At 39.7% G+C, this 12,161-nt stretch overlaps 1 protein-coding gene across 1 annotated transcript in view; it reads left to right on the plus strand.

Moving 5' to 3' along the window:
* The window catches only part of cd2ap (CD2-associated protein), a 76,129-nt gene that overhangs the window by 27,972 nt on the left and 35,996 nt on the right, over nucleotides 1–12,161 (plus strand). Inside the window, exons 3-6 of the mRNA XM_062437124.1 lie at nucleotides 6,128–6,305; nucleotides 8,483–8,583; nucleotides 9,068–9,194; nucleotides 9,962–10,140. Coding sequence (XP_062293108.1) covers nucleotides 6,128–6,305; nucleotides 8,483–8,583; nucleotides 9,068–9,194; nucleotides 9,962–10,140 — 585 coding nt within the window. The remainder of the gene's footprint in view (nucleotides 1–6,127; nucleotides 6,306–8,482; nucleotides 8,584–9,067; nucleotides 9,195–9,961; nucleotides 10,141–12,161) is intronic.

Here is a 12,161-nt window from a genome sequence, read left to right on the forward strand (position 1 = left end):
GAAACCATGATTCTAGAATCCAGTTCAGGACTATTGGCAGTGTTGTTGGTGGCCCTCAGAACTCTTGTGGCAGTTTTTCCCACAGAATTTTGAGAGACTATTGTGGTGGTGGGTCTGGGGGCATGCTCCTCCGTAGAAAATGTTGTACATTTTTAAGTCAAATGCATCATTCTGGTACACTGCGACAGCAAAATGAAGAGGTTATGTCTAGAATTTTCTTTTTTTGTGCTTTAGTAATTTAACTACTGGTTGAACTGGTGATGACACAACAAGAAGGTCACAGCCACAAAGCACAGTTAATCAATGTTTGAAACAAACAAACTAGAAAAAAAGACTAATGCCCATATTTCAGCTGTGAAACAAAGAAAGCAGTTCAACTAGTGAATTACTTATGAACATATAAAATACTGTTTCAGTTAATATCTTTTTCTACATTGTGTTTCTTCAAATAACTAAACTAACTGTCTGCTGATCAATAAAAGACTCGACTTCCAGATGTGTCAGAAGTGGGTCAGGATCAGAGTTGATATATTTTACAGTTGGAAATAAAGAAGATCTCTCATTAAGACTTTGTTTTTTTAAACTGAACCAACTAAAGCAGCATAAAGCTGCTGCTGTGTTTTAAACAGCACTCAGGGGTTCAGAGGTTTGAGGCTGAGCTGCAGGGTTGGGTGGAGGTGTGTGGGGAAGATTATTTGTGCTGTTGAACGTAACCGCTGGGAAACAATCAGAAAATAACGTTTTATTGATCTGATTCACCGGCTTTCTTACTGTCAGCGCTCTCTCTCTTCAGTCACTCTCTACCTCGCTTGACCACAGCTGCTAATAACAGCGTCCTGTAGCCGTTTACTGACGGAGCAACTCTGTCTGCCTATTCCGTGTCTGGACCTTTTATACAGAACAGTGAGGAGGAATAAAGTAGTGGTATTCCTGCATTGAACAGACTCTCTGAGAGCAGAGGGAGAGTAACATTAGCTGCTCCTCTCCTCTTTCTGAAAATTGTCTGAACTTCATTCAGTAATTCAACAATATAATCTGCACAAAAGAAGATAACGTATCGTCCTATATCTGGTTTATACGTTGATATATATCTTAAAAGTCTATAAACCGCTCAGCCCTAAACCAACGTAACGTTTTGTAGAGTGCACAGACGTGTTCAGCTCACTGTGAGACTGTAGCGGCACAAATTAGACTATGGCGGGCTGCTACAGTCTATATCATTAATGGGAAACACTGTGTGGGATCTTCTAGGTCTAGGAGGGAATTAAAACCTTTCCTCCCTCCACCACATTTCCCTTGAAACTCTACAGGAAATAATCAATAACACACACCTTGCACATTTTACCTACTTCATTTTTGAAGGAGGTTGTCTCCACCCTTGGCCCAAACATTTAGTTTATTGTTAACAGCTCACCGAACTCTTCTACGTACCGTAAAAACCGGTGTATGTCGCAGTCTACTTTGGAGGGTGTCAGGCTGGGTATTTTTCTATTAAAGACTGGTTCATTTGAATGCACCAGTAACTATTCATTTATAAACACATATGTTTATACTCCGAAACTTTCTCAATTTACTTTTATTAGAAACACAATTAAAACACACATTTTACACCTGAAACAGTGTGTCTGGTTAGTGATTAATGGTCTGGTAATGATTTAACTGAACTGGACTGGTATATTAACTCAGACTGGGTTCAGGTTAGGTTATGAGTTTCAATTCAACCTTTTAAAAGAACACAGTAACTTTACATATTTAATACAGTGTGTAGCTGTGTGCTTACTGGAGTCCCAAAAACTCGCACAGCGAAAGCTGTGCAAAAATATTGCACCCAAGTAGCAACAAGTCTCAGCAAGCTCACTGTCCTCGGACTCTGTGTCAGTCCCAGTGTCAAATAAAGCATCATCCTCTGTTCCATCCAGTAGAAAAACAACAAAGTTAGTGAATCTTTTATTCTTCAGATCTGTGCTCATACTGTGTGTCTCTGCCACAGCTCCATAAAAGCTGCTCATCTGTGCGCTTTTGCACATTGCACTTTAACATCTGCTGCTGTCAGTCGGGTCAGTTTGGTCTGTAAATACAAACATGTGAAACATCACATGTCTGAAATACTTCTGATCAACACCCTGAATCAGCACTCGCCTGTGAACCTGCCTGGTTTTTTCTTTACTACACAGTAAAGTAAAGCTACAGCAGTAACGGGTCATCAATAGTCTATTTTCATTAGCTGCCGAAACAGCTGGAGTGCAGCGTGTGTTTGACACCGCTGTTCATAGGACGTTATAGTTCATAAATGTGGACTAGGGTTTAACCCCGGGAAAGGGAATTCACACGAAATCCAATCAAAACCATTTCCCGATTCCCAGGAAATTTAATGACTGGAAACAGGAAGAATATTATTATTTAAAAATAAAAAAAACACAGAACATTGGTAAAATATATTCACTAAAACATAGGCAGACAGTTTACTCTCATAAAACATGCACACGTGTGTTCGCGTGCTGTGCTCCGGTAAAACACAAAACAGCTGATCAATTAACACAACGCACTATGATTAAAAAGTGCAAGCATCTTTTTCTGAGTCTTGCCTGTATGGTATGCAGAGGTAGCAAAAGTACTACAGATACTTGTTTAAAAAAAGACTGTAGTAAGAGCAGAAGTACTGATTCAACTCTTTACTCCAGTAAAAGTAAGAAAGTACAGGCTCTGAAATGTATTTAAGTACAAAAGTAAAAAGTCCAAATTAATTTTTATGTCTTTTGATACCTCGGCAAAACGAAAAAAGTTCTCGGCACACAAAAATAGGATAGTTTTCCTCTTGTTAACAACCTGCATAGAAAAAAAAAATCACTGGACACAGTCGAGTTTTGCTGCAAGCCAAATTTCAGACAGAATATATAGTAATATATATTATTAATATTAGGGCTGTCAGGGTTAAGGTCTAATCGCGTTAATCCTCACTGACTCACTCACTGTCACTGACTGACTCTGTAAACTGTGCACAGTGCACAGCATGTGTTTGTGTGTCTGCACATTGTTGGGACTTTCTTTCCAGTCGTGGATTTTGATATGGGTGGCACGTGGTGCACACACCAGTGGGCAGTGTTAGCGGTAACACAGGTGTCACATAGTGTTACATCACTAGTTGCACACAAAATCTCCTCCTGAGGGTGAGCAGTGACCTTCTGTTGGCAGCTGATTCAGTCTTCTTCCTCTGTGGAGAGGAGACATATATATGCATATTCCTCATCACAGGAGAGTGAATAGCACCAGACACACCTCTCACCACCGGAGGTTTGAACTCTTTGTCAGGTGAGATGTGTTCCCTGACAGCATTTCACCAGGCATAGGGCTCATGAGTACAGATGGGCATCTAACTCCATCTCACTCTACCATGGGAGAGATGGGACTGTGCTGAGCCCAACTCACTGCTGCAGTGTGGAGGGTGGAGGAGAGAAGGGAAGTTGTTCTTTCATGGAAGAATGTATGATGTACATACATACTAACAGCATACATACTAATGTCATTTAAAATGATCTGCAGGGATATGTTGCAATACGTACAAATCCACACTGTCACAGCCCTGGATGTGTTGTGTAGACTGTTGTCAGGGAGTTCCCCCGGCTGGGAGAATGCAGCAGCTGTTTCACAGCCGCCTGGATGCATGACATGATTGGGATCATTAGCGACAGCCAGATTTAGCCCAAGTGGGCCGTAACTCATACAATCGAACACTGACGCAAGTTGCCATAGCGATAGTTTGTTTTGTGTGTCTTTAGCTGACCAGAATGCTGATATTCATGCACATTTTACTTCAACTTGTGTTGTCTGAAACTGATCCACCTTTTTTCACACGTCCCCTTCCTATCCAACAAATGTCTTCATTATTAACTCCTTTTTTACTACATGGTTACTGTGTGAGTTTGTGATGGTTTCCTTGTGATGAATGTGGTCAAATGTTTGATCGAGCAAATCCACACTACAACACTGTGTTTTGGCTGCAGTCAAAAGGGAAACACAGGGAGTTTTGTTATTGTTTTTTTGTGTCAACCCCGTGACAGCTCATTGACATAGTATACACATCCTCACCTTGGGTTTGGAGGTGAGAAATTAGGTTCATAGTCAGGCTACAGTTGGTGGTCAGGAAATAAATAACCTCTGCTGAAAGTGAAACAGAATAAAGAGTCAGTAACTCAAGATGGATGGTAAACCTTTTGAGTGGCTTGACAGATTTGGGGGTTTTACTGTATATTAGGTAGGGGTGGGAATCTCTCAGCACCTCACGATACCATTAAAATCCGATTCAGAGGGCTACGAAACGATTCTAAAATGATTATTGATGCATCTCGATGCATCACATCCTCATTCTTCTTCCTTACAGCGCAGCTAATTCTTCATCAATTGATACAAGAAGTCAGATGAATATGAACTCCGTTTTACTCCGTACTTTTTAAAATCTGAATGTCAACATGCATGTTAAACATACATGTCTTCACTTTAAAATAAGTCAACAGTATAGACCTAGTAGGGGTGAAGCTCACCTGCCTGTATGAGAGTAACAAAGTGAGGGCTGAGTCAGGGCTGGGCAATTAATCGAAAAATAATGGAAACCGACATTTAGAAACTTAATCGACTTAATATCTCATGTCAATTAATGGTGGTGTTCACTGTTGCCATGACAGTAAAGGTTGCATATAGTATCTTTAAGGAATTTGAAAACTTGTCTCCAGTGATCATTTGAACCCAAACCATGATCTTTACATAGTACTAATCAAATAAACTAGACATTAACCACAGCGTCACACCTTAAAACATCATTATTTTACCTCCCTAAAGATCCTCATGTGTGAAAATATCACATAATATGGTGTGAGGGCAGCAGTGTAAAATACAAAACAAAAGAAACTGAAAATACATAATCGTTCATTAATCGTAATCCAGGTTAAAAGTTCAATTAATTGTGATTCAGATTTTTGCCATACTCGCCCAGCCCTAGGCGGAGTGCAGCTGTTTGTTAGCATGTCTCCAGCAGTGCAGAGCAGCCTCTCTGCTGTACTGTTAGCTCAGGGACAAACATCACTGTCCAACATGCTGAGCAGCTGCAGGGTTGTAGAAGTGAGACAGACTGAGCACCGAGTTATTTCCTTTACCTCAGAGTTTACGTTATTTCATGCTGCAGTGTGTGTTGGTCAGCTGCTCTGTTAGCTGCTCCGCTAACTTTAGCGTTAGCTGAGTGACAGCGTTTAAAGTTTACAGTAAACTTCATGATCGTCTTACAAAGGTATTCAATCAACAAAATGCTGCAGTCGTTTCTTTTTTTTAAGATGACCTACAGATGAACTCTAGCGTGTGCACCCGATAAGACTGTCCGGCTGCTGCGCTGCCTTCACAGTTTGGTTCTGCTTTTGTCATCCGTCAACAGCAAATTATTAACTAACGTTTAAATAATCGATTCTTGACTTTTGTTAATCGATGCAATCGTCCACGTCCACATCTCATGATGGAGAAATGTTCCCCTCCCCTAATATTAGGTCAACTGTGTCATCCTCGTACCAGATGTGTCACTGTTGTGCTCTCTGTGTCTGTTCCTGTAATGATTTAGCTTTTTATTGGCTTTAAAAAAACAAACTATCTGCATTTACATATAGAGATGATCTGAAATATTGTCTGAAACACCTGAAGTTGCTAATTGGACTGTAAACAACGACGAGCTCAAGGAAGAGGAAGTCTTGGCCCCGATATCTGTTATCAAGACAACCACGAAATATTGGCCGTTGTCTCCATAGGCTGAATCATCATCAGACAGCAGCTGATGGGTTCTGAGATTGCGGCCGCAACAATAAGCAAATATATCCATTTGCCTGTAAGAAAGTAGTTTACAAAATAAAAGTGTTGTTTATAAAATAAATCAAAACCGTTTCAATTTCCAGTTTTGAAATGATCTGTATCAATTTGACGCAATTAAATACATTTAAAAATATGGAAAGAAATGTATTGATCAGTATTGAAACATACTGTATCAGGAATATAGCTGTAGTAGCTTGCAGAATAATGTTGTATGTTTGAACTTGGAAGGATAGAAACATTAGAAATGCTTCCCATTCACTGCTGTATTTTCATTTTTTTGTAGGAAGTGAAAAAGGATTCCAAAGAGGTCAAGGAAACAAAAAGTGAGCCAAAAGAAGAGATGTCTCAGCCTGTGAGGAGAGAGAAGAGCGCCGGGAACGTAGCCAACCTGGTTCAGAGGATGAGCACCATCGGCATCCCGACCGGAGGCTTCCTGCCTCAACCGCCAGCACCCGCAAAGAGTAAGATGCTGCAGGTTACTGTGTGTGTGTGTGTGTGTGTGTGTGTGTGTCTGTGTCTGTGTCTGTGTCTGTGTGTGTGTGGTCATTCATGTCTCATCTGGCTGGTTAAAACAAAGTTGACTCTAACAAATATGAATTAACCCTCATCTCCTGTGTGTGAGCTCATGTGTGCTTTGTTATATATACGTGTGTGTGTGTGTGTGTTGCATACTTCCACCATGCCCAGTCTTGTTCAAAGATCCTATCACAAGTGGAGGTTCATCTCTGTCTTTGTTCCCCTGTCTACTCTTACTATGTTTCTATCATTACACAATAGCAGGCTCATTTAAGCTTCTCAAGTATAGAGCTTGACTTCAGGGTATAATTGTACAATAGCACTGTTAAAAAAAGGTATTAGTAACATTTCCTATATTTTGTATTAGGCCTGGTAGGTATCAAAGTATCAGGGTGTACCACAGTATTTAGAGATCTGAAGTGGTTACTTACTTCACTTCAGCTGAGTGGCAAGCAAGACACAGGAACTCTGCTTTGGTCTTGAGAAGTTGTTGCATTTATTCACTGCTACATTCACAGCTATATTTACAACATCTAATCTCTCTTTCTAGCATTGTGTCTCTTTCTTGACCACACACTTGCTACACCCACAACATGTACACTGAACTATTCTTCTGAGAAGTGACACTACATGTATAACACAGTTTAGTTTTTTTTTAAATTTCTGATACCCAGACCTGGTAGAAACCCTGCATGCAATGACTGTTATCACCAGCAGCATATACCATATACCCTGGTGAAATGTCAGGAAAGTATAACAAAATAGATGCCCCCAAGCATCATTGTTGGCCCTATTTTTAAGGCAGTGAAGGATCATACAATTTTAAATTATTTTAAACATATATTTGGCATATAACAAGCACATTTTAATGGGATATCAAGAGCACATTGCTCTTCCTCATACTAAAACACAAATGTATAGGCACCATCTTAAAAAGATTAAGGCTCAGGTCACATGATGTGTCAACCCCATTCCTCATTTACAGTATAATTAAATGAGGTATAAAGAAGATAATAGAACCCATAGTAGTATATACTATAAAACAAAAGAAAACATTATATATATGACAAAACATATACAATGATATGTATATATTCATTTGGCCTGTCAATGAACTCTAATCCAGATTCTGTTGAATTTTTGTATCAATCTGAGCTACATTTAGATCAAAACTAGTAAAGCTGCTGGCTAAACAGAAACACAATGAACATAATGAACATAGGAGCCAAAGAGTCAGACATTTGACTTCAGACCATAACAAAGCCAAAAGGAAAAAAAGAGAAAAGAACAGTATATATTGAACGTACAATTGTCTAATGTGGCTCATGTTGCTCTGTTATCTTTGTAAAAAGAGAACTGTTTGCCTTAACTACTAAGTAATTATAAGTGAGTGTTGTTTTTACAGCTTGTTCTGCTGCCCCCAAGTGGCCAAAAAAGAATGACTGCAGCTTTGAACAGAAACTAAATGGTTTTTTTTTTATTGGTTTGTGAGTTGATCAGATGATTCACATGAACATGCATCTCAAGTCAATAACTGAACTACTTTATACCAGATGTTCAGTGTATTAAGCTGCCACTGATAATATGCTACAAATTGAACATTGAACATTGAAGTAATGCTAAAAAATTTAAAAAAGTGACTCCATTTCCTCTTTGCTGGTAGAATTTTCTGTGTGCAGCTATGCTTGTTCAGCAGGGCGTGTCTGCTGCTTTCCACAGGATCACCCAGCTGAAAAATCCCACAGTTCCTTGTTCGGTGTTATTTAAAAAAAAAATTTATTCTTCTTGATTGCCCTCCCACTTCCTGGAAATTACACCTTGCTTACCTTCCCACACCCCGCTTTGGTGTTTGGTACAGGAGAGAGAGAGAGACAGAGAGAGAGACACATGCACGCACGCACGCGCACGCACACACACACACACACACACACACACACACACACACACACACACACACACACACACACACACACACACACACACACACACACACACACACACACAGTTCAGCTCAAACACATGAACACACACTAGCACACAATCGCACACACACACCCGCGAAGCAACACAGTAGGTAGGTTGACTAACTGGTATTTTTGTGCCCCGCCTCTCGTCTCCACAGAGCCCAAGAAGAGGCAGTGCAAGGTGATGTTTGACTACCAGCCGCAGAACGAGGACGAGCTGGAGCTGAAAATCGGAGAGATTATAGACATCATCGAAGAGGTACTTTAAATCTAACCAGGTCACATGACATCCACCTTCTCATCTAACTGTTGTATTTTGGAATGGTGAAGGTTGAGAGGGAAAAAAGGGGGGAGGGGACCTGTCAGTATTGAGGGCAGCAACAGAGTACACTGGTGTAGGTGTAATATTACAAGCATGTTATGTTTTTACACTGAAGACACACTTGCGGTTATTTGTGGTGCTAACAAGTCAGAACAAGTAAGAGAGGATTGAGCACTTTAATTGTTAATATATTTATCTATATAAGATTTATCAGACTGTGTGACATGATGTGATTTCATGGTTTAAATTGGCTTTTAAAATGATTAAAATGTAAAACTTCCGATTTTTAGTTTTTTGCCTTGGTGGAATTGAAGAGTGATTTTCAAATCTTTAAAAAAACAAGTCAAAACATGTGGCTTGTTAAGAAATCTGCTTTTTGGGAATTATGAGAGAAATGATCACTTCTGTATTGTGCCTGCAGGTTGAGGAGGGCTGGTGGAACGGCTTCTTTAACGGCAAGTCGGGACTCTTCCCTTCCAACTTCGTCAAAGAGCTGGACGCCACGGGAGAAGACGGAGAGTCCAACGACACAGCCGCAGACGAGACCGGTGAGCACAGCAAGGTCTCGTACATGTGAAGTAGTTGGAAAAACACAAGAGTTCTGGAATTCAATGTTTGGTTTGAGTGGAATGATACCAAAACAAACACAGAGGGCCTTTACTGCAGCTGATTACAGTCATCTTGTTTTTCTTGCTTTAAGTCTCTCTGTTATACTCAAAATGTGACCCAACACCCAACATTGAGGGACACTGGAGCAGAACAGTGTCTGTCTGTCAGTCTGTTTTTATTTATTCAACTCTCTTCTCCCATTCAGACATGTGCAGAGCCTTGCAGCCTCATTTCTTATGTTCTTCCATTATGGTCATAAATCTTCAGTCAAATTAAGTGTAGTAATGAAGCTATTCAGGTGTGATTGTAGCCCAGCAGAAACAAGCCTCAACAAGAAGGTTTAGACTGCAGCTGGATGTTTCTGAGCCTTCTGTCTGCTTGTTATGTGAGTGGGAGGTGAAGCAGCTTTTTAAAACAGCTCTGCCTGCAGTGTGCTTGCACATTTGAGGATCTGCAGCTGGAGGTTAGATATTGTATGACGGTATCGTGTCACGAAGGTTCCCCCTTACTCATCAGGTTTGGAATTATAGCTGTGATAAACTGAGTGCATTCAAAACAACAACTACTAAACCTTTTTGAACAAATCTTTTCATTCATATGTTTAGATTTTTGGGTTATTTTTGTGATTCTAGCACCTTCTGCTGGCTGAGAAGAAAACAGTGTAGCATTCCAAATGTGGATTGATTGGTTGCTTCTCTTTTCCCAGATGGAAGCGGCATAGAAAGCACAGCCACTCCAACGTCACCTCAACCAACCTCAGGGAACGGAGTGATCGCCCAGCCCAAGAAGATCCGAGGCGTCGGTTTCGGAGACATTTTCAGAGAAGGGTCGGTCAAACTAAAGGCCCGACTGCCCAGCCCTGAAACAGAGGAGAAGAAGGAGAAAGTGAGCGACACAAACTTTGCACGAAATACATGAAACATTATCAAAGGTGAACTGCATGCTCGATACTTAAAAAAAAATAAGCCACCATTTGCAAGTAACTGTAATTTGACCAGAAATGAATCATGTTTGTAGAATATTGTTGAGAGGAGCTGAATTGTATTGTAAAGTGAAATTACGATTCATTTACAGAGAGAGATTATCATCTGTTCAAAGGTAAAGAGAAAGGAAAATTGAGAGTTCCTCTCTCTAAAACATTTCCACTATTTAATTACACATGACAGTCTTTTCACAAAGAAGTGTACAAAGAAACAAAGGACAGGTGCATTAAAGGTGCAGTGCGTAGAATTTACAAAGATTTGCAGCCCCGTTTTAAGCTTAGCAGTCAATGGTTATAGTGTGTTCATTCTTATGTCTTAAACAGCAGCACCAAAGTTTTCCACAGGCAAAATGAAAAAAAGCAACATCACTGAATACAGTGTGTTTGAACTTATGCAATATGTAATTTAAGGCGTTCTGTTTAAAGGTGTAAAATATGGGAAGAGGGAATGGAAATTTCTACAAATAGCTGCTGCACCTGATTTATTTATCACTGCAGCAGAGGAAACTATGTCAGAAATTTCAACATCTGGGAAAAGCAGGTGTAAAATTCATTTTATTTATTTTTCAGACGTACACAAAGACTAAAGCCAGATCTAAAGACTGAGTGAGTTACTTTCAGGTAGCTCTCTTTTCAACAGTATAACACAAAAAAGCAACGATGCAACAGCTTTTTATTTGTCACGTGGCCTCTTGCTGCATTCAAATACTTATTAAGTAGGTCTGATATATTTTTACAGCTATAATTTACCCAAAGCTTTCCCAAAAATCTCTCACAATGTTTTTTTTTTATAACTCATTCAGTAACTGATATCTAAGTTGCATTTCTTTCAAGTAATATTTTCTTTTTTCTTTCTTCGATCCAGCCTTTCTCGCTTTATAAAGACACACTAGCAGTTCCAACTGTGTCTTCTATTAAAACATACTCCAAGTTAAGCAACAAAAAGCATTCTTTGTGCTCCACTGCTTTCCAGACATGTGCAACTTGTGTCAGCACAGCCTGACATCAGGTCTCATTTAGCAGCACTTCATGCAAATCAGACAAACTGCGGCTTGAGTCATTTACATAATTTGTCTCCATACATACCACGCAAAATTGTGATGACACACAATTTTATGCTCTTAACAGGCCTCCTTACATTCATTTCTGTCATTGGCATTTTTTTTCATTTCTGTTTTGTTTTGGAGGAAGTTCATCTGGTCAGCATACCAGACATCCTGGTTTGTCTGGGATTGTCCCATTTCCAAGCTGGATGTCCTGAATCCTGACAAATATCTGTTAAAGATAAAAACATCCCAATTTTCAACATTCATGACCACGGACCACCAAAATGTAAATAATAATTATAATATTACACTTGTTTTCAGCGCTTACATAAATGTATCATATTCTGGCCCACTCATTATCACCTAATCCAATATAAAAACATAAACAATGCACCATGTCTGAATTCAACATGTGTGTCAATCAATATATATATATCAAGGCTGTTGCTAGCCTATGATGCTGGCTGCTCTTTCTGACAGAACCTGTCAGTATGCGGTTAGCTGTTATTAGCGTTCTACACAAACTGCAAGATTACATTTTCAGTCGTGTGCTGTGGAAAAAAAAATAAAAGATCATATTAAGACAGCCAGACATGATTGGTGGTTTCCCTGAGAGCTAAAAGTTCCAGAAATGAAACACTGAGCCTGCAAAGTACAAACTACCCTGTGATCTTCTGAAAGGTAACTTTCTTTAAAGGCTGTTTCGAGGTGCAATTGTGATTAAATGTTTTGACGTTTTAATCTTTGTAAACTTGCAACCAGCGTTAAAACGATGTAAGTTAAAGTTATTTTGAGGTTCTATTTCAGGTGCATGTTGGGTAAAAAAAAAACACGGATTCTACTTATCTGGGCATCAGGAGGAGCATGAGGCGCCCTCC

The sequence above is a fragment of the Scomber scombrus genome, chromosome 17 (assembly GCF_963691925.1).
Source record: "Scomber scombrus chromosome 17, fScoSco1.1, whole genome shotgun sequence".
Taxonomy (NCBI): domain Eukaryota; kingdom Metazoa; phylum Chordata; class Actinopteri; order Scombriformes; family Scombridae; genus Scomber; species Scomber scombrus.